This window comes from Gigantopelta aegis, chromosome 11 (genome assembly GCF_016097555.1).
Source record: "Gigantopelta aegis isolate Gae_Host chromosome 11, Gae_host_genome, whole genome shotgun sequence".
NCBI classification, from domain to species: Eukaryota; Metazoa; Mollusca; class Gastropoda; order Neomphalida; family Peltospiridae; genus Gigantopelta; species Gigantopelta aegis.
In genome coordinates this window covers 34,479,391-34,504,059 of record NC_054709.1, presented here as the reverse complement: position 1 = coordinate 34,504,059, position 24,669 = coordinate 34,479,391, and the positions used below count along the sequence as shown (strand labels likewise).

The 24,669-nt window shown below is 37.7% G+C and overlaps 1 protein-coding gene across 3 annotated transcripts; it reads left to right on the top strand.

Moving 5' to 3' along the window:
• Nucleotides 1-1,587: 1,587 nt before the first annotated feature.
• On the top strand, nucleotides 1,588-9,468 carry LOC121384985. Of its 3 annotated transcripts, none has more exons than XM_041515497.1 (4): nucleotides 1,588-1,778; nucleotides 3,555-3,638; nucleotides 4,905-5,023; nucleotides 7,849-9,468. In XM_041515497.1, the coding sequence occupies exons 3-4, from the start codon at nucleotides 4,936-4,938 to the stop codon at nucleotides 8,607-8,609; spliced, it is 849 nt and encodes a 282-aa protein (XP_041371431.1). In that variant the 5' UTR covers nucleotides 1,588-1,778; nucleotides 3,555-3,638; nucleotides 4,905-4,935; the 3' UTR covers nucleotides 8,610-9,468. The 3 variants fall into 3 exon arrangements, with proteins under 3 accessions (XP_041371431.1, XP_041371430.1, XP_041371429.1); XM_041515496.1 differs by having other exon boundaries at nucleotides 1,588-1,831; XM_041515495.1 differs by lacking the exon at nucleotides 3,555-3,638 and having other exon boundaries at nucleotides 1,588-1,831.
• The last annotated feature ends 15,201 nt before the right edge of the window (nucleotides 9,469-24,669 follow it).

Sequence of the window (24,669 nt, the reverse complement as noted above, 5' to 3'; positions counted from 1 at the left end):
TTCTAGGATGACTGGCTAAGCTTTATATTACCAAATACTCGTATAATGTTAGAACAAAAAGTCTACGATTTACTTCGTCAGATGACCGAAGACACTGTTTAAAGAATATTGGTATAATACAGTATTAAAATATTTAAAGTCACATCAATCACATCAAGGTTATACAACAGAGCAGAAATAATATATATTTACCAAAGTCCAAACGGACAACGTTCCCCCGGGATACCTTCCTATGGTTCTTTTCCGATATCTAAAAAAACAACTAGCTATTTATTATAAAAATCAGAATATCGCCTGGGGGTACATCGCGGCACCGAATCTTATCATGTGAGTTTCCACCACGACCAAAGTCGGTATATTTTTCTCTGATCGTCAGACTGACTGACGCCGATCGTCGCCAAATCACGGTTGTAAAAACCGCAAACGCGGAGGTATTACGTAACTACTCGCCACATGGCCTCCGCACGTTCTCTGGGTGTGTATTAGGCGTACAGCCCGACGACCGTCGCGCAAAGGTATTACGTAACAAGTTGCCCACCTGGCTAAGTGCAATTTGGAACTGCACACGGCCTTCTAAAACAATTAATATCGCCACAGGCGAAAAGAAATTAAGAGCATGTACCGTCACACATGCCCTCACACGTACCAGATCAACAAGGCCAACGCATTTAATTTTTACGATTTTTAAGACCCCTGTAAGAATTGTTTTCAATTATTGCATTCGATCTGCAAAACTTATGCTACATTTTTGTGCCTCTGTTGTAGTGAATAGTATTCATAATCCATTCATAATAATTGTAAATAATTTTGAGTGTATTAATTGTGTTAATTATGAATCAATTCATTAAAAAAAAAATATTTTACAAACTATTCACTGGTATAAACGTAATGCCTATCAGTATCGACATCAAGTTTTAGCGATGTGTGTTGATAAAACGCGGAGCGGACCAGAACGCTTGACAAATTGAATTTTTCCTTTTAAAAAAATATTAAACTAAGTGTTCGTCAACTGTGCATATTTAAGAAATATATATTTTTTCATGTAGTGGCCTTAAAAATTAAAAATGACGAACCGCACATGCGTGTTACGATACTTTTTGCTAACGCATGCGCCTGAACGCAGTTAGAAACGTCGCACTCTTTCCTGTTTACCGGAGGTTGTTACACTTTTGTTTACTAGAATGAATTTGTTTTACATCCACATTGTTGAATTTTTTACGTTAATTGATTGCAATCTATTTTGTTTCAGGTATCGTAGCTGGAAAATGTAGAATAATATTTCCGTAAATATCGTATTCGTGTTTTTGTCGTTAGGTGAACGCAGTTTGGGACGTTAATGGTATATATAGTTTGTGTGACATTGTCCGTACGTGACACATATTAACATCAGATCTGTTAAATCTTAAATTATTTGCCGACAACATCTGTTTGTTTTCACGTTTATTGCCTCGGTAAGAGCTATGAGTTTCACTAGATCTATACACAGCGGTCGTGTATATAGGTTGGCCTCAGTTATTAATACGATCTTGACGGCTGCCGTTCGTATAGCCACTTTGAAATTATCTCCCTTTACAAGGAAACAAAACTTCATCGTCTGCCTTTTTAACTTGTGGGTATTTTGTTTTGTATTTAAGGCAATGGTTGGTTGTAAAAGTACACTGCATTTTGTTTCAAACATTTTTCGTTCTCTACAAAGGCACAGACTACCGTGTAGACCATATCCAGAATATTCTTCAAGCGTTACAACTTCAGTGGCACGTGAAATGTCGGACTCGGAGGTGACTTTGCAAAATGATGAAAATCCCCCTGAACGCCAAGGTGTTATATCCAGGTAAAACTACATTACACATAACGTCCTTATTTAGGTATAATATCCGCCCGGTCCCCTCCATTATTATTTTTAGTTAGGGTTGAGGGTTAGGGTTAGGGTTAGGGTTAAGTTGGGGTTGGGGTTATGGCTGGGGTTAGGACTTGGGTTGGGGTTATGGCTGGGGTTAGGACTTGGGTTGGGGTTAGGGTTGGAGTTAGGGTTAGGGTTAGGGGAAGGGGGGACCGGGCGGATATTTTTCCGTTTAAATCTTTTCAGTTAATTTTTTTAATCTTGGCAATAGGGGCCTATAGCTTTTCAAAAATGTAAAAATAGAAGATATTAAATACCACCCCCCCCCCCCCCCCCCCCCCCTCCCAGCATGCCTTTAAAGTTTAAGGTTTAGTGCCTGATCTATGTCTCTGGTTCCCCAACACTTCTCTGAGATTAGTTCAAAGAGAGTAATTGTTTGCTCCTCATATGTGTGTATAGAAGGGGGGGGGGGGGGGGGGGGGGGGATTAGGCTAATCACTTCAAGATTGTTTTCATGGCAGTGATTTATTCTGTTCCAGTTGAATCTTCTTCAGGGCCGTAGCTAGCGAGGAGGGGAGGTGTTTGTGTGTGCCCTCTAAATAAATGTGGCAAAAATAATCGAAACTTAGAGAAAATCCTCTTCTTAATGGTTTGAGGAGTTGTAGGTATCGACCCTTGCAATTGCCCGCAGCAATCGGCAATGCCACGGAGTTTTCGTTCACCGCAGCATTTTTGTTGCCGTGTACCATATTGGACTTTTTTTTTCAAGATATATTTTTTCTTATTGTTAAAAATAAAATATACTTTGTGAACTGAAAATAGATTAAAAGTAAATATTAAAACAGTAACTGCACCGTTATTACTAAGTATCTGAATCTCAGCGTCATCGGGCATGTTGGTATACATGTAAATTGCCAGCATTAAGCGAGTATCAGCAAATTGCCAGCATTAAGCGAGTATCAGCTAGGTCATTGAACTTTGTTGGCTGTTCATAGCATGTGCATTGCAGAGACCACTGGATTGAAAAGGGGGGGTGTGTGTGTGTGTGTGTGTGTGTGACAGCTTATAAATACATTGTTGAACTGTGGCTATATGGTGCATTACGGGTGTTTCATTTTCAGTAAAATGTTTAACATACTGTCCTACAAGACATTTGATGATGAGATATATGTAGAAATAAATATATTGTCCGTTGCCTTCTTTCGGTGAGGTTCCTGTTTCACTAGAGCACATTTTTATTGATTTATTAATCATTGGCTAACTTGGCTATTAGATGTCAAACATTTGGTAATTATGACATATAGTCTTAGAGAGGAAACCCACTACATTTTTCCTTTAGTATCAAGGGATCTTTTTATATGCACCATCCCATAGACAGGATAGCACATACCACAGCCATTGTTACACCAGTTGTGGAGCACTGGCTGAAACAAGAAATAGCCCAATGGGTCCACCGACGGGAATCGATCCTAGACCAACTGCACATCAAGTGAAAGAAAACTGGTTGTGTTTTAGTAATAATAATAAAATAATGTTGCTGATTCACTTTGCCAATTTTTATCAAACATCTCCGCTTTCCTTTATGAAATAAAAATGTGAGATATAGATATAGCCTCTCTGGAGGCAGCATTATAGTTTCGTTTACATTTTATGTGTTTAGATAAATTTTTCACACTGTAAGTCCTAGGTCAATGAAACTATTTATTTTTTGCAGTTTTGAATGTTCGTCACAGTGCAGTAAAAAAGTTTATAGTAGGATTCCACAGAATTTTTGTTTAAACCTAAACTGCAAAAAATGGTGAGTCAAAATAGAGCCGGGCAAGTCAAAACCTTATCACGTATAGATTGCTGTCGACTTAGTTTAAAAAAAAAAATTCCTCATCATCTGGCTATAAAAGCACCTTATTCATTCCAAGACCGAGCCTTAAGGGTAAAACATTCCAGATATTTGATTGTATGGGTCCTGTGACAGCATAATAATTATAATTTAATTACAACAGTTTGTAATATAAGTAAAACAAGTTCTGTTTCCTTCTTTTGTGTTGATATTATTGTTTGTATGATATGAGAACATGTTTTTAAAGTGTAATTTAAGTAAGTTCCTTTTTTTTTTTAAATTCAGTCGCGGGCCATTCAAAACTTGTACGGGCGAGTCAGAGTTGCTGTGAGCGGCCCAATTGGCAAGCAAAAAAAATCCCAAGTGCATACCCTGCATATCACAGCCTTTGTTAAACCAGTTGTGGAGCACTGGCTAGAACGAGAAATAGCCCAGTGGGTCCACCGACAGGAATCGATCCTTGACCGACCACACATCAAGCAAATGCTTTACCACTGGGCTATGTCCCACCCCAAACCTAGATTAGTGCCTGGTACATAATTAAAGCCAGTTCTGTGCCATTATCAAGTGACTATATTTAAAATACATTATCAAGTGACTATATTTTAAAATACATTATCAAGTGACTATATTTTATAATACATTATCAAGTGACTATATTTTAAATACATTATCAAGTGACTATATTTTAAATACATTATCAAGTGACTATATTTTAAATACATCAAGTGACTATATTTTATAATACATTATCAAGTGACTATATTTTAAATACATTATCAAGTGACTATATTTTAAATACATTATCAAGTGACTATATTTTAAAATACATTATCAAGTGACTATATTTTAAATACATTATCAAGTGACTATATTTTAAAATACATTATCAAGTGACTATATTTTAAATACATTATCAAGTGACTATAATTTAAATACATTATCAAGTGACTATATTTTAAATACATTATCAAGTGACTATATTTTAAAATACATTATCAAGTGACTATATTTTAAATACATTATCAAGTGACTATATTTTAAATACATTATCAAGTGACTATATTTTAAAATACATTATCAAGTTACTATATTTTATAATACATTATCAAGTTACTATATTTTATAATACATTATCAAGTTACTATATTTTATAATACATTATCAAGTGACTGTATTTTAAAATACATTCATGTATATACTGGTATGTCTTGCCTTTTATTTCAGAACGTTTCTAGGATCAAGTAACTTGGAGAAGATGGGTTACAAACTTACACTGAACACTGAGGAGACTGTTGCCACGGTGACCATGCCAGGATTGTCTGTTGAAGACTTTGATAGAGATGGTAATTAAAAGGATATTCATTTCAGGCTTTCTGCCAGAAAATAATTTGAGGCTATGTAATAAAAAGAAACCAGATCACACGTGCCCCTACTTTGTGATTATGGGTTTTTAATCTTTTGAAATTGGACAATAATTTTATGTACTTTGATAAATTTTAACCAGGAATTTTCTTACTGTACTCTTTCTAAAAATCATAAAAATGTACCCATTAATATCCATTTCATGTACTTTGATAAATTTTAAACATCTGTTCGCTTGTTAAAATCTTTCTAAAAATTATTAAAATGTATCTATTAATTTCCTGGATTTTAGGGTACCTTCTGGCAGAAACCCTACACATGTTGAATTTGTTTCATTGTAAGATGTTTTCGACGAATAAAATTTACATAGCATTACATATTAAATATATTTTCTTGTTTAGAATATCAGTGTCTGTATATTCAGTGTGTTTCTCATTGTCCTAATATTTGTAGTGCACTAATCGATAAGAAACACGATTTATTTTTAGGGGTGGTTCTGATATTCAACTACTTAATACAGAACACAAATAGTGCGTACTCGTATGGCGGTTATTGCGTCATATACTGACTTCCAGAAAGGGTTCTGATATTTATAGAGTGGGAGAGACCCTGGGTGAGTGGTCCCTGTCAATTATGTACCAAAACCTTTCTCTATTCGACTACTTAATATACACCATTCAGCAAAAATAAATTTTGGAAAATTCGGTCCCAAAATTTATTTTTGGCCTTATTCAACAATTATTTGGCCCAAAGACTAAAATAAATGTTCCTATAATTCGCCCAGGCAGGGCGTACATACGATACATACATTTGCCTTTACATTTACACATTTTATTTTTAGGGGTGGGTTGAACTAGAAGTCAGCACACATACAGCATTGCTTTGTTCACTATAGTGCGTACATGTATGGCGGTCATTGCCTCGAATACTGACTTTCAGAAGGGGTTCTCATATTTATAGAGTGGGAGAGACCCTGTGTGACTGGTTTATATCCATTATGTACCAAAACCTTTGTTTATTCGACTACTTAATACACACCATTCGGCAAAAATCAATTTTGGAAAATTCGGCCCCAAAATTAATTTTTAGCCTTATTCACCAAATATTTGGGCCAAAGACTAAAATAAAGGTTCCTATAATTCGCCCATGCAGGGCGTACATACGATATATACTTTTGCCTTTACATTTACACACTTTATTTTTAAGGGTGGGGTGAACTAGATGTCAGCACACATATAGCAATGTTTTCAGCACTATAGTGCGTACTTGTATGGCGGTCATTGCCTCATATAGAGACTTCCACAAATGGTTCTGATATTTATAGAGTGGGGGAGACCCTGTGTGACTGGTTCCTATCCATTATGTACCAAAAACTTTGTTTATTCGACTAATTAATACACACCATTTGGCAAAAATAAATTTTGGAAAATTTGGTCCCAAAATTAATTTTTGCCCTTATTCACCAAATATTTCGGCCAAGGACTAAAATAAATGTTCCTATAATTTGCCTACGCAGGGCATACATATGATACATACATTTGCCTTTACATGTACACATTTTATTTTTAGGGGTGTGGTGAACTAGATGTCATAACGCATACAGCAATGCTTTCAGCACTATATTGCGTACTTGTATAGCGATATTTACTTCATATACTGACTTCCAGAAAGAGTTCTGGTATTTATAGAGTGGGGGAGACCGTCTATGAGTGGTCCCTATGCATTATGTACCAAACACTTTGTTTATTCGACTATTTAATACACACCATTCGGCAAAAATCAGTTTTGGAAAATTCAGCCCCAAAATTAATGTTTGCCCTTATTCGCCAAATATTTGGGCCAAGGACTAAAATAAATGTTCCTATAATTCGCCCACACAGGGCGTACATATGATACATACATTTGCCTTTACATTTACACATTTTATTTTTAGGGGTGGGGTGAAATAGATGTCAGAACACAAATAGCAATCCTTTAACCACCATAGTGCGTACTTGTATGGCAGTTATTGCCTCATATCACCAGTTTTATAGAATTATGCGATCAACTTTTTGTTTTGTTATTTAATATCTTTTACTGAAAAGTACAAATTAAATTTTTTGCCTAAAAAGTTTTAATATCTTTTACTGAAAAATACAACTTACATTTTTTGCCTAAAAAGTTTAAATGTTTTCTGATTGGTTTGGATGTGACCAATCCATTTAGGTGTTGGGCATGAGTCCATTTTATTCAATAGCCGATGACTAATAAATCAGTGTGCTCTAGAGGTGTCGGTAAACAAATAAAACAAAAAAATTCTCTGGGTGGGAGCAGGTACCAGGGTGTCAACACAGTACCTCAGGGAATACTTTTCTCTTAATTTTTTTAAACTGGTGACATTTAATAACAAACTGATGATTGATTAGTTACTACTGTTTAAATGTTTTAGCATTGTGTAGCGGTTACATCTCCTATTTTCAACAGCACTACCGAGTACCGACTGCTTTTTGAACTTACTGGTACCCAATCAAACAAATAGTGTATTGTACCACAGCTCATCTAGACCTTTCCCTGGTAACCATGGGTAACATCTAGTACATAATATAATATTAAATAAGTAACAAAGAGACACTAAGATGGGGAACATGTTCTTTAGTATCATGTCACGATTCACTAAGCAAGTTTCAGAGATCACTACACAATTTCAAAACATTAAACAGTAATCGATTTTTAACTGGCTAGAAATGTCGCTAATCAAGATGTTGAAAACATAATGTTCCCTTCTAGATACCATTATAAACGTTTTCTCGTGAATTGTGTTTTGCAGGTAATCCAAGAATTACAAGCCTGATGCATGTTGTTGTTTGTATGCGATTCTTTGCAAATCACAAACCTCTCGACAAGTCAGGTCGTACATTTTGTGATTATGCCAAACTGACAAATGATTCATACTCGTTCATGGCATCAGTGGCAATAGAGACCGACCAAGGTATGTACGATAGAACTGTATCAAAATGGCCCCTTAGTTTCCAATTCCAAATTGGCTATGTTGGAAAGTCATCTCTGAGTAGCATTGGCACACTAACTGCGCCCTCTACTGGGCAGAAACTTATGCACATCATCACTCAAGTTGTTTACATCAACAAAGCCACCAGGCGACCAATGCCTCTTCCTGATTGGTGGAGAGGAAAATATGCTAATGTCGCCATTTCAAATGAACCTTTGATAGTACAGAGAACTGCCAGACCAGCTGATACCCATGTCTTCAAGGTGACGGTCATGTGGACAGACACGGACAATTACAATCACACAACCTGGACGTCGTACGTTCAGTTCTGTATCAACGCTATGCATGATGGGATAAAAAAGGGTTTTTACAAGAACGTCAGTAAAGAGGTCGTCCAAATGGGACTGCGGAAAATCAGGATGGGGTTTACAGGAGAAAATCTTGAAGGCGATGAGTTGATCGTTCACAGCTGGGAAAGCGCGGAAGACAACACAGCGGTTTGCTTTGAAATAGAAAATACGGATGGAGAAGTTGTATTTCACACCATGCTCGGCTATCCCAGCATTCTAGCAAGAATATAAGATGACCAGTTTGAATATGGACAGACCTCGCCATGAACAGAATTGAGGGAAGTAATTCATTGTTGAGCTAACTTAGATTATGGTTAGCTATATAAGATATTGTCATAGTGATACAAGATAAATTTGCATGCTGAGGGGAGCTAAAAATTGCCCTCTATGAACTAGTCTCCGTGAAAGTGATAGCTTCAAACGACGAGGTCTGAATATATTTTTTATATTCGTATATAAACATTATTTATTCCAGTTTTATCCTGAAAACTCAGAAAGTTCTGAATATATTATATACACACAGTGCGTTAGTCTGAACAAAGCTTGAACCAAAGGTGTTCTGACTATATTGAAATGCAGCGAGTGTCTCAAGAATCTATTTATCTTTTGAAAGATGTCTTCCTGGGAGGGGGGCTGAATGTAGCCCAGTGGTAAAGCTTTAACCTCGCCGGTGAGCCCATTGGAAAACTAGTATTTTCCGTTTGAATCTGTGCTCCATAACTGGTGTAACAAAGGCCATGGTGTGTGATATCCTGTCTGTACGATGATGCCCATAGAAGATTCCTTGCTGCTGGTAGTCAAAAAGAGCAGCCCATGTAATGGTGGCAACTACTGCTCACCTACCCGTGTTGCGGTCTTTAACCATGTGTGACACACTTGACACTGACACCATATAGTCGTAATTAAAATGTGTCGAGTGTGTTGTTCAATAATAAAAAAATGTGTTGTCTTCTTGGAAGTTTGGAAAGGACTTTTTTTTATTAAAGGGACAGACCTTAGTTTTTAAACACTAAGACATATTTTTCACATAGACCCTAGTTTCAACCAGTAAAAATGGACACTAAGTTTGGTTAATTTACAAACCTTTAACAAATTTGGATACAAGAGAGTGAACCAAAAGTCTGTGATGTTGAAATGCCCTTCAAAATGGACTAAACCAAATAACTTCCGGCTGGGTCAAAGTTTGAGGTGCACCCAACTCTTGATAGAGAAGTGAACACCACAAGACCTGTGATTGGTGATAAATGTGAGTTTGTTAGTTGTAAAAAAACATTTCGTTTCATCTGGGCAAAACATTTATGCAATTTTATTTCATCTAATACCACTGTGTTAAGTAGCCTTGTGCTTGAAACATGTATAGGGTACCTATAAAAAAAATTTGTGCTGAACTAGGGTAGTCATAGATGCTACCTGTTATCTCAGAAATGAGCAGCTTGACCCCCAATGTTTTCTGATTCACTTTAAGGGTGAGGGGTGGTAGTATTTATGTCCATGGTGTTTATGTCGATTGATACGTTGCAGGTAGGAATTTTAGTCACATGTTACTATTGTCGTCTGGAATTTCATTTGGAAGTATACACCCTATAACGAGACTCCATAACTGTTACTTCTCAGACGCACATCACGCATTATCAATAAGTTGGTGCATTAAAGATATATAAAAACACAAATATTTATTCCTTCAAATTGCTTTATTGATATTAAAACTTGAAATACACAAATACTAAGCGGTTTGAACATCATTGGAATGGTTATTTTTCTATATTTGATCGAAATATACATCTACTGACAGTTTTTATCGCACATGAAATGTCCGTTATATTGATATAACACTCGAGTGTGCTTCAGATGTAGCAAATATATTGGCTCATTACTCATATATGGCTTATTTGATATCATAAAGATGTTCCTCAAATCATTCAATGTCAATTAATCGCATAAATTACAATTTTTCAATGATTTCACGTGCAAATTCATTCAGCAATAACCGGCCTCGGTGGAGTTGTGGTTAGGCCATTGGTCTACAGGCTGGTAGGTACTTGGTTCGGATCCCAGTCGAGGCATGGGATTTTTAATTGAGTGCTCCGCAAGGCTCAATGGTAGGTTTGTGCTGTCCTGCCTGTGGGAAGCGCAAATAAAAGATCCCTTGCTGCTAATCGGAAAGAGTAGCCCATGTAGTTGCGACAGCAGGTTTCCTCTCAAAATCTGTGTGGTCCTTGATCATATGTCTGACACCATATAACCGTAAATAAAAATGTGTTGAGTGCATCGTTAAATAAAACATTTCTTTCTTTCTTTCTTTTTCAATAGGTTTCCGCCTAGTAGGTTCTGCAGAATTTTCTTCCGTCTTGATTGGCGCTTTATGTGCTGATAATTTTATCTCATCAGATATTACATTTGTGAAAACAAGCTCTTTTTGCACACTGGTACCTTGTTTAGGAGTGAGGTTCATATCTTGCATCTGTCTCGCAACTTTTGATTTAGGCGTAGTAGGGCTTGTACATGCTTTCCTTTTCCCTCTTTGCATTGTATGTAATGTACTTCAGTACTTGCATTGCAGACTTTCATATTAATTGTCAATGCCTTATTATTCAGCATAGCTTTCTTGAGCTCTTTTGAGATTCGCATTCTTGGTCCATTTGCTCTGTGGGAAGTTCATTCTAACCAGCATTCTCTTCTGGTTGTCTGAAGGGGCACTCTCGTGACCACTAGTGTTTGGAAGCTCTGTTTGGTTATCATCTGAGTTAAGTTCATTGATTAGCAAGGCTGCTGCTTCCTTCTTCTTCTGGCGATATCGTTTCAAATAATCTCTTGTTTTTCTTGTTACGCTCATCTCTTTCACGCTTTGGAAGCTGATTATTGGCAACATATGTTTCTCTCCGCCTTTCCCTTTATTTAGTCAGATACAGTTCATTATTCTTCTCCTTCAACCTTTTCCTGTACGCCTTTTGGATCTCAGCTTTGGATTTAACCATGTGTACAAAGAAACATGAGTTAAAACATTATATAATATACATTTATCTCTTTGACATGTTCGTTACCTTTAAATAAAATGTCCGTTACCACACCTTCGTCACAAATTTTATCAATGGTTGGTACGGCGTACAAGTCAAATAGCTATACTTAAGACGTCTGATATGTTTTGATAAGAGTATAAATTGTTTAGGGACATTTTATTAACCAGATCAATACATATGTTAACGATAAAATGTGGATCAATCATTTTATTTTATGTAGAAATACTAAGACTCTGTTAACAAAACATACACTACTGTAGTTTTATTATATCATATCGAAATAATTTATTTCTGATAAGTAATATGCATATGAATATATTTTACTGAAGTTTATAGAGTACGATTAATTATACTTGCTTTACACAAAGTGGTTTTAGTATGACATGTTCGTTACATTTTCGTAACGAACATGTCTCACCAATATTGCTACCACACATCGTGTACATATATACATTTCGAATATATATATATATATATATATATATATATATATATATATATATATATATATATATATATATATATATATATATATCAATGTGATAGGGTTTATTGGTATATTATTCATCAGTGAGTACATTCCAAATACAATTTGCAACAATACATAGCTGAAAAACAATGTGATAGTATAATCTATTTACCTCTGCTTTCGTGAACGCTCAGATTTCTTTCAAAACAAGGTCAACCCTGTGAAGCCACCATACTGCTACGTCATATCACCAAGCTGAATGACGTCAACATAATTTAGGTAAAGCTAGCACACATGAGCGTTAGTTACGAATACTTGGTAACGAATCTGTTGGTAACGGAATCTGACACTTTGGGTGTCTCGTGTTGATATTTTACATATATGCATTACTTTAAACAATATTTTTTGTACTTTCTTGCTGTTTACATAGACGTCATGTATTTATAACACCATACAACCCATACAAGTGCACATAATATATATATATATATATATATATATATATATATATATATATATTGCAGGTCACGAACGTGTCATTATGAAGTCATTTAACTAAGTGGTGTGTGTTCTGTTATAAATAACATTTAAACTATACAATTTATGTTGACCAGTTTAAGTTTTATACAGTTAGCAATGGCAGTGGTATATGAAATTAGACTTTATAATGCCTTTGCACTGTGTTTTCTAGTCATCTGTATAATGGGTAACAGACATGTAATCAAAAGTTACGAGTTACTTTTCGAAGAAAACAGTCTTGTTGTGAATAGATACAGTTTAAAATTAATGAAATATACGCCGCATTTTATTGGTTTCACCTCACTAAGAAATAATATGTAGAAATTTATGGAATATACTTATGCTCTTACAACAGCCAAATGTTGGACGTTTAGTGTTTTCGTTTGGCGACAGTAACGAACATGTCAAAATTACACTTTGAATGCGAATTTATCGAAACAGTCGAAATACTGTATTTAAACTGATTTTAAAGTGGTCTAAATAGGACACGTGCTGTAGTAGAGTATTTTGTTAGTAAAACATACCACCCAAATGATATATATTCACAGTAAATCGGCGGCGACATCAATGCACCTACTTATTGATAATGCGTGACGTGCGTTTAAAAAAAATATATATAAAAAAAAATATATATCTATACATTTTGTGGTATTAAAAAGACCAGGGTGACCAGAAACACTTCGGATGTACGGAAGTTGAAAATCTAAACAACACAATGTAAGTAATGTATGCGAAAAATATGTCTTAGTATTTAGAAACTAGGGTCTGTCCCTTTAAAGTATTGGTCCTAGTTATTATAGATAGGGTTAAATATTTGTTATTGTCATAGGACTTTTACCGTTTTATTGCACATGATGTACTACTACTGCTTGCTTATGCAGTCTTTTGGTCGTACTGACGTTTTTATTTATTTATTATGATTATTTTTTTTAAACATAAAATATTCTAATACAGAAACCAGGACCGTGATTTTTCGTTGGAAGGGTGTGTGTGGGGTGGGGGGGGGGGGGGGGGGGTGGGGGGGGGGGGGGGGGGGGGGGGGGAGACAACTCAGTAAGTGATAGTCTAAAACTCCTTAAACGGTTAAGAAGATAATTTTCTTTAAAGCTGCAGTGTCTGGAATGTTTTTATTGTTTAAGCATTTAGAATAGATGATCCAGTTCTGTTTGGTACATAAAAGGCCCACCACATCCTATAATTTCGCAATGCTCGCTTATCTACATTATCTAGGTCAACTGCAAACCCAATGGCCAGCTTGTTTTTCTTCAATTAGCGGGACGCCAGTAGAACTGGGAATTTACACGATTTCCGCAGGCGCTGAGCTTCTCACGTCATTTTGAACAAATTTAACTGTCTTGATTAAGGGGTCGTCTCTTACCTCCAAAATATATTTATATCCATAGAGGTATGGTACAATACCTTTCCTGGGGTCGGTGGGGGATTTGCCTTGAAATTTTGACAGTGACCAGCGGTTGGCATACACGTTACATGTAAGGGGGTGTTAATAATTATGTAACGCTCTAGGGGTAGAGGAAGAGGGCGGTATGTTCGATATACGTAACATTTATGAAGACTATATCGTCGGCGAAATGACAAAACCTCGTAACTACACTTTTCAAAATTTTAGAGGGGAGCAAAACAACTGAATATTTTTCGAAAAATACGTTATTTTGTTATAGTCGTTGTTATGCGAACATATTAACAGTTAATAGTGATAACTACTTAATAGTGGGTGTACCATAGTTACGGCTACGTCCGAAATTAGGACGTTTTACCCTATGTGTCGGGTCTACAAATGTACTTACGACATTTTTACACCTGAAATGTCGTTGAAAATGTCAATTACGACATTCTGATCTAGAATTTAACACAGGTTGAAGGAATAAGGCAAGATCTATACATGGATTAAATACACATACAATCAGGTGTAATTAACTGGTTTTATTTACATGTAATCCATGTAATGTGTGAACATAATGCAATGCTGAGCGTCATGTCCACACTCTAGCTTCCCGCTTTGTAGATAGAACGTTTTGTCATTTTGTTTCTTGGACCAGTTATAATACGACTATTTGTCATGTGACAGTCAGCCACTTTCTAATAGGCCGATAGTTACGATCTTTTGATAAAAGCAGAATATGAATTTTCTAACTGGAAATTCCAAAAAGTGATTTCTCGCCAAAAGCGTAGTTACGACCTTTTGTCATTTCGCCGACGATATGTAATTTCTATTCATTACTTCGACCTAAAAATGTGGGTTTTTTTTTTTTAATGCGCGGTCGGTCTAGGATCGATCCCCATCGGCGGGATTGTTCCAGCCAGTGCGCCATGACTGGTATATAAAAGGCCATGGTATGTGATATCCTGTCTGTGGGATGGTACATATAAATGATTTCTTGCTAAAAAAAAATAATAAAAAGATATTTTAAAAATGTAGCGGGTTTCCAAGGCGCGTGTGCAGGGATTTCCGCGGGGTTGGGGGTTATAGACTGCGTTGAGCGAAGTTTATATGGGGCCATGTTCCCCCAGAAAATATATTTCAAATTTTTTTTTTTCTTGGTCAGGGAAGGGTTTCGACTCCCAATACTCTCCCCCCTGCACATGCGTCCGTTTCCTCTCTTAGATTATATGTCAAAATTACCAAACGTTTGACATCCAAAATCTGGTGATTATTAAATCAATATGCTCTAACACTGATGTCGTTAAACAAAACAAACTAACTTTACCCTTTCCAAACGAAATAATATTTATTTGAATTTGTCGATTTTACCATACGTAAAATTAAAAAGTGAAAACGGTCATTTTCTACTTTAGTATATTTTATTAAAAATATATACATAATGAATGTGTTATACAAACTAAACTTTGAAAGTTTTACTAACACTTTATAAAATATTAATTCTTAAATAGGAAGGTACGATTGTCGATAGTACGTTGTCAAGATCAAAACCGGTTTTAAAAGGACATTCCTGAGTTTGCTGCATTGTAAAATGTTTCCGATTAATAAAATATTTCTGCGATTAAACTTACATATTAAATATATTTTTTTGTTTAGAATATCAGTGTCTGTATATTCAATGTGTTTCTGGTCGTCTTGTTATTTGTAAGAAGCCCAAACTTGATTTTGTGTTCAAATAATTTCGTACGTACGTAAAAACAATATTTTAGGAAATAAGATGAAATTTAACCTAATACAAATATTAGAACGATCAGAAACACGTTTAATGTACAGCCACTAATATTTTATGCAAAAAAATATATTTGATATGTAATTACAATCGTTAAAAAGTCTCTGTTAGTCGATAACATCTTTAAAATTGCAGCAAACCCAGGAATGTCCCTTTAACGAAAGAATAATACGTATCCACAACCGAACGTTCTTTGTACAGCGCAAGAATTCTCATTTTATTTTTTGAGACGAACCCTACAATTTCAAATCCGCAAACGCACCTGTTAACTGAAATTGACAACAGGCTGTCGTTTGTGGTTTGCCGAGCAATGGCCGCACAGGCGACGAATCGAGCGTATACTTTTGACGTTCTCCGTTCATAGCGAACACACACGGATTTTTTAAAAGTGTAGTTGACCTTGTATTTCATATTTGTGCATGATATTATTATATGGTAACCAGACACTGTAACTTTTAAGTTTCTATAATGCTTCCCGGTTGTCCCCCCCCCCCCCCCCCCCCCCCTAGCTACGGCCCTGGAAACTAGCGCCGTTGACTTTCAGATGCTGAATTTTTAATGTATTTATTATCCTAGTCTTTCACTGAACATGAATACAGTTAAAATTTTATTTTGTTTTACAAGAGATGACTTCGGAGTTCCGAACTGCGTATGCGCGACATTGCGGAAACCGACCCGGTCAAAGGTCAATACTGCCTCGAAATGGCTAATTTACGTTGAAAGTACATTGCCGGTGACTTTAAAATAGGTTGTTCTGTAAATAAGATATGTATTTTGGTGAAATACTTGCCTGGTGTTATTTGAATTTTTTGTAAACTTATATGAATAAAATGTGAAAATGTTTACATATTTATAAATTTATTGATTTGTGAATCGAGGTTGGACGTTTGATTTCGTTTGCCATCTGATGTTGATCATGTACTAAGTGCCCTTACATGCTCAAGCATATTTTCTTTTTATCAATATATTTTCCAAGGGAGCATGTCTCGACCCCCTCTATAAACTTTGCTTGCCGCAGTATAGAACCCCTGCTAAACATGTCTCGACCCCCTCTATAAACTTTGCTTGCCACAGTATAGAACCCCTGCTAAAAATGTCTCGACCCCCTCTATAAACTTTGCTTGCCGCAGTATAGAACCCCTGCTAAACATGTCTCGACCCCCTCTATAAACTTTGCTTGCCGCAGTATAGAACCCCTGCTAAACATGTCTCGACCCCCTCTATAAACTTTGCTTGCCGCAGTATAGAATCCCTGCTAAAAATGTCTCGACCCCCTCTATAAACTTTGCTTGCCGCAGTATAGAACCCCTGCTAAACATGTCTCGACCCCCTCTATAAACTTTGCTTGCCACAGTATAGAACCCCTGCTAAAAATGTCTCGACCCCCTCTATAAACTTTGCTTGCCACAGTATAGAACCCCTGCTAAAAATGTCTCGACCCCCTCTATAAACTTTGCTTGCCGCAGTATAGAACCCCTGCTAAACATGTCTCGACCCCCTCTATAAACTTGGCTTGCCACAGTATAGAACCCCTGCTAAAAATGTCTCGACCCCCTCTATAAACTTTGCTTGCCGCAGTATAGAACCCCTGCTAAACATGTCTCGACCCCCTCTATAAACTTTGCTTGCCACAGTATAGAACCCCTGCTAAAAATGTCTCGACCCCCCTCTATAAACTTTGCTTGCCGCAGTATAGAACCCCTGCTAAAAATGTCTCGACCCCCTCTATAAACTTTGCTTGCCGCAGTATAGAACCCCTGCTAAAAATGTCTCGACCCCCTCTATAAACTTTGCTTGCCGCAGTATAGAACCCCTGCTAAACATGTCTCGACCCCCTCTATAAACTTTGCTTGCCGCAGTATAGAACCCCTGCTAAACATGTCTCGACCCCCTCTATAAACTTTGCTTGCCGCAGTATAGAACCCCTGCTAAAAATGTCTCGATCCCCTCTATAAACTTTGCTTGCCACAGTATAGAACCCCTGCTAAAAATGAAGACAAAAGGGCTCGCTAGGTTCCTATTCTTCACCAGCTCCCGATCCAGACCACGATACGCCCCTGTTGGCACTGGCGAAGTCGGTGTGTATGTGTGTGTGTGTGTGTGTGTGTGTGTATGTTTGTGTGTGTGTGGTGCCAATAAAATCCAGGTTTTGCTAATGTATGGCAGTAAATTACTTAAGAATACCCTGATATTCGCATTAACAATAATGCGCGCGCACACGCACACACACACAGAGAGAGAGAGAGAGAGAGAGAGAGAGAGAGAGAGAGAGAGAGAGAGAGAGAGAGAGAGAGAGAGAGAGAGAGAGAGAGAGAGAGCGAGAGCGAGCTTTTACCTTCGATAGTCGAGTTTGAATTGCACACCACTGCAACCATATTCCACTGAATAACAGCTGCAACATGATTACAGTAAGGGCTCCCATTTTCCATTCTTGGGGGGTGGGGGGAGGGGAGCGCTGACTGGTTTTTGCCCGAATTAGACAAAAATGCCCGAATCTGGATAACAACTCTTATTCATATTACATTAAAGATACTGGTATATGCTGGTAATATGAGATGCAGATAGCACATTATTTTTAGTTCTGCTAGGATTTCCTTGGTAGATGTTTTCTTGTACAGTTGTCTAGTGTCCGTCCGTTGTCCGTCATCTTTTTTTGGACAATATGCACAAACTAGTACGGTAGGGCATATCTCTAACTTTTGAGTTTGTATTGAATGTTAAAAAATCTACAGTTACATTTAACATGTATTTTCTCCTAGCGTTTTGATTGAGTATTTTTTGAAAGTTGACAAAGACTCTCTGGGACAGTCTACACAAAATAACAGTGTTGTAGAGTTTTGGTTGAACATATCTGAAACTCGAGATAGGGATTCTCTGACACACACACACACACACACACACACACACACAGACACACACACACACACACACACACACACACACACACACACACACACACACACACGAGACCGGATTTAGACCTTGGGGGGGCCCCGGAGCACTTCATGTCCGGGGGTCCATCAACATAGAAATTAAATTACATGACAAATAATTACTTTTTTTTATAACTATTACATATATATATATATATATATATATATATATAATATATATATATATAAATATGTATATATAAAATTATAATATATATACATGATATATATATATTACTATATATATATATTATATATATATATATATTATATATATATATATATATATATATATATATATATATATATATATATATATATATATATATATATATATATATAAAGGAAGTCTTTAGTCTGGGAGGCCCCTCTTCACGACAACATATACGTTAATAAAAGGTCCATATAGATGGGTAGTTGTTTTATGAACGATTGTCGGCAATCGAGATAACAAATTTAACACTTCGGCGTACAGATCTGTAAAGTAATCGCCCGCCATGTTTAAGTCTCACTACACAGATGTCATCTGCTATTGAAACCCATGTTAAATTGCCCAACTTCAAACGAAGATTGCCAATAGAACGGGTTCTCACTACACAGATGTCATCTGCCATTGAAACCCATGTTAAATTGCCCAACTTCAAACGAAGATTGCCAATAGAACGGGTTCTCACTACACAGATGTCATCTGCCATTGAAACCCATGTTAAATTGCCCAACTTCAAACGAAAATTGCCAATAGAACGGGTCTCACTACACAGATGTCATCTGCCATTGAAACCCATGTTAAATTGCCCAACTTCAAACGAAGATTGCCAATAGAACGGGTTCTCATTGGCATTAACAACATACACCATTGCGAACATACATTATATAAGCATTTATTTTCACTCTAAAATTGAGAACATTTCCATCTCAGTTTTTTGCTATCTAACTGTAATACCTGTCCGAACAGGTGGTTCATTAACTGATTCACTCATGTCCCAAAAGGTCAATGCACAATAATACAAAATAGCATGGGCAAAATACAGCTGGTGAGACCTTACATCTCGGACTGTATCCGGTACATGTGGCGCTAAGGATGTTGGGATATTATGATGATGGTCAGCTCAAAACGCCGGACTTGGACGTATAAAGACCCAGATCAAGATCGGCAGTATCAACAATAATTTCCAAATCCAACAAAACATTTGACATTTTATTAAACTACAAAAGTCGTACGTAAGTGACACATGCACCCCACCCCCCACCCCGTCGTACGCTTTGGACGACCGTGAAAATGTTGAAAACTTTGAATGACCCCTAACAAAATTAGTCTAAGGCATAATTTTGTTTGTATTTCATTCCATACTACTTTAACCACAATGACATTAACTGTTAAACATTTCAACTTTATTTATAGCACTTTCATTTAAATGTTTTGAAACAAATTGAAAATAATTCCACAAACTTGAAATTAAGATGAACTAGAATACCTGGGCCCTGTTTTACGAAGCAATCTTAGCGCTAAGATCACCTTAAATGCATATGGTAGCAATGCGCTCAAGGTGATCTTAACGCTAAGATCGCTTCATACCACGGCCTTTGATGTACCAGTCGTGATGCACTGGCTGGAACAAGAAATAGCGAAATGGGCCTACTGACTGGGATCGATCCCAGACCGACCGCGCATCAAGCGAACGCTTTGCCACTGGGCTACATCTCGCCCCTTTCCAGAGACGGGACCCGGGACAGACATGCTCGAAACCTTAGTGGTATATGATCATGGGGAAATAGTTCAGCTCGGATGAATCTTGAATCATTCTGAATTTGGAAACGCACATTACAACATTCCTCTGTAGCATGCAGATGGTGTTGATTCTGATGTTCTGACCAGGACCATCGTGTGATTTGTTGCTGGATATTTTGTTTTAGAGATTTTTCTCTAGAAACAGAACACTTCCCTGTACCTTCAGAGACTTTTCTTAGAAGAAGTTTCCGAGAATTGATGATGCATCATGAAAAAAAAAAAGTATCAGAAAAAAGATCTCCAAAACAATTAGCTACGGCTCGGGGGCCTAATTTACTAAACTCTCGCAACTTTGCGATCTCGCAATGCAATGCTAAAAGACTTGCAAAGAGGATATTTTGTTGTCTAGCAGAGCCTAAGAGACCTTTCTGAATGAGGTCCCTGATCTTTACCACTAATTATTCATTTTATAGTATTGTTCCTGAAGACCGTACACACTTATTGACAATTTGATATCAGATGTATAATAAAATTGATAAAAATAATGTTTTTTTTTATGCCCATGTTGTTTTGTTTGTGACGACATCCATAAGAATGCATGGATTCGCCACTGATTTAGAGAGCAAAAGAAACGAAAGTCACAACCACGTGCAGAGCCTATTAGATGAATGCGACACTTTGATGGGTAAATACAAAAAAGGAAGGAAGGAAATGTTTTATTTAACGACGCACTCAACACATTTTATTTACGGTTATATGGCGTCGGACATATGGTTAAGGACCATGCCGATATTGAGAGAGGTTACCCGCTGTCGCAACTTCGTGGGCTACTCTTTTCGATTAGCAGCAAGGGATCTTTTATATGCACCATCCCATAGACAGGATAGCACCTAGCACGACCTTTGATGCACTGGCTGGAGCGAGAAATAACCCAATGGACCCACTGACGGGGAACGATCCCAACCCGACCGCGCATCAAGCGAACGCTTTACCACCGGGTTACGTCCCGCCCCCAATACAAACGTGTACAGAGCAGAGCCGGACGTACAGTAACACACTTACTTTTGAATTAAAATGTTTTGAGAAAGTTGGTATGGGAACTCTTTTTCACGTGCCCATATCCAAAAGAGGTTCAGGCACGCCCGTCCCGGACTTAACCTCTGACATCGCCAGGGGTGAATTTCGGGCCAGGAGGGAGAGTTGGTATGGATATAAAACTCGGTAACATAATGATTTTGTAAATTTTAGAAATATTCGTTACAAGAGTTGCATACCAATTCATCGATTTTCCTTGGACGCAAATGAACTGTGCTGATAGGTGAAAAAAGTGACCCTCCCGCTTCCCACCACTGTGTTTAACTGATACGGCATACTAATACAGGGTACGTGGTGATGACCTACCGTGAAATTCCATTAGCGTCCCCTACACTCGGCAACGTTGCAATCTCAACAGTACATTCTCAAAACTTAAAGCATTGAGGTTACATGTGACACGATAAGAGCACAGCGCAAATTTAATTTGCCTTGCATTATATAGTCGTTGAAAGTGGCAGTCGCACAAACGATGTAGGAAGCTAGAACGTATAATTCTGGTCCCTGTTCCACATAGCTATCTCAAACTTAACGTCACCTAATGCTAGGTTCAAACTACCAACTGTCAGCACAAAGTTGGCCAACTTCCTGTTGTGACGACTTCTACGACTGTCCAGTTGCTAGTCTGTTCGCTCTTACAACTCAGTTCTCGTCGTATAACTCATTAGTTGTTAATCTGAGCGCACCCGTTATAAGTCGGGAGTTGGGGAAAATTACAACGCAACCGTCGAGTTTACTAACTTTCTGCTGACAGTTGATAGTCTAACTTTAGCATTAAGTGTACTACTACCTTATGCACTTAATTCAGGTGATCTTAGCGCTAAGATCGCTTCGTGAAACTGCGCTCTGGAGTGAAAGATATATAGTGGCAGTCCCACGGATGATGTGGTTTGGTGTATATAAAAGATTCCTTGCTACCAATGGAAAAATAATATAGCGGATTTCCTCTCTCAGACTTTATTTAAAAATTATAAAATGTTTGACATCTAATGGCCAGGAGCGGGATGTAGCTGAGTGGTACAGCGCTCGCCTGATGCGCGATCGATCTAGGATCAATTCCCGTCGATGGGCCCATTGGGCTATTTCTCGTTCCAGCCACTGCACCACAACTGGTTTAACAAAGACCGTAGTATGTACTATCCTGTCTGTGGGATGGTGCATATAAAAGATCCCTTGCTGCTAATCGAAAAGAGTAGCCCATGAAGTGGCGACAGCGGGTTTCCCTCCTCAATATCTGTGTGGTCCTTAACCATATGTCCGATGCCATATAACCGTAAATAAAATGTGTTGAGTGAGCCATTTCCTTCCTTCTAATGGCCAATGCACTATAACTTTTCTTACAGACGAAGTAAAAGGGATGTATCATTCTGAAGAGTGGCAGTCGTTCTAGATCTGTGGACAAATTAGGATCGTCCTGGATAGTTCCGGTCCCCCTGCAAACGACGAAGGACAGACGTCATGTAGTAGAGTTAGTCCTACAGATGAAGTAGGTAGAGTGTATTTTCCTGGGGAAGGAAATGCTTTATTTAACGACGGACTCAACACATTTTATTTACGGTTATATGGCGTCAGACATATGGTTAAGGACCACACATATATTGAGAGAGGAAACCCGCTGTCGCCAATTCATGGGCTACTCTTTTCGATTAGGGGATCTTTTAGAGATTGAGCTCGTATTCATTGCTTTTTATCCTTCAGTTTTAAAGAGTTTGCTTTATTTAACGACTATCGGATGTAAAAATTTGGTAATTTTAACACGTAGACTTAGAAAGGAAACCCACTACATTTGCCAGCAAGGGATCTTTTATATGCAGTCTTAAGAGAGGAAACCAGCTAAATTTTTCCGTTAGTAGCAAGAGATCTTTTATAATATGCACCACCCCACTGACAGGATAGCACATACCACGGCTTGTGATATAACAGTCGTGGTGTACTGGCTGGAACGAAAATAGCTCAATGGGCATACCGACGGGGATCGATCCTAGACTGACTGCGCAACAAGCGAGCGCTTTACCACTGGGCAACTTCCGCTCCCCTACGAAAGTGTCAAAACATTCTTTGGACTTTGTCTTGGGGCGAGATTGAGCTCGTATGCGTTAACGGTTTTGTTATTCAGGTTTAAATGCACAGGAACTTTTTTTATTTAACGACGCACTCAACACATTTTTATTACGGTTATATGGCGTCAGACATGGTTAAGGACCACACAGATATCGAGAGAAGAAACCCGCTGTCGCCACTTCATTGGCTATATTTTTCGATTAGCAGCAAGGGATATTTTATATGCACCATTTCATAGACAGGATAGTACATACCACAGCCTTTTGTATACCAGTTGTGGTGCACTGGCTGAAACTAGAAATAGTCCAATGGGCCCACCGACGGGGATCGATCCTAGACCGACCGCGCAACAAGCGAGCGCTTTACCACTGGGCTACGTCGCGCTCCCCTGTTCTTCAGGTTTAAATGTACAGGATGATGATAACCTACGTTATCTCCATGACCTTTGTGTACAAGTGACAGTATCTGATGTTTTATTTCGTTATCACGATCCCGAACCTGCACTACAGGTCTCGTCAAATCATAAACACACGGGTGGATACTTCGCGAGGAAAACATGCCATGGCCGATAGCTTTGCTGGTCTACTTTCACTGTTTTCTACCGCACGATTTGACAAGAGGTAAGACAAAATAATAGGCTTATTATAGAAATCACATTATTAACCCCTTTGCTGATCTATTTTGCACCACATGACACGCACACATACGTGTGTGTATATATATACACACACACACACATACACACACACACACACACACAGATATATATATATATATATATATACATATATATACATATATTGAGACGGACAGATAGACAGACGTCCAGACATACATATGCGCATTGGAAAGCTGTCTTTAATGACACCTAGGTGCACCACCACAGGAATATCAAAGTTTCTTAGCCTTGGTCAGACCGAGCTACGACGTTGTGCAATGGGGTGAGATTCTAGACATCTACGATTGAATGAATGGATGTTTAACGACACCCCAGCACGAAAAATACATCGGCTATTCGGTGTCAAACTATGGTAATGCAAACAAATAAGGTGATGATCAACATCAATATAAAAATTCAAGATTTAAATAAAAACAGTGTAAAGAACTGTACAAAAATACAAATATCACAGATAGATACTGACTTTTACTCAAAATTTCAATGTGTGCTGTATTGGCCATTCTCAAAGAGAATGTTACACCCCTGCACCACGGTGAGGTTACAGCACGCGCAGGGGAGACATCTACGATGGTTCCCGACACGGCTACGATATTACAATCTTAGT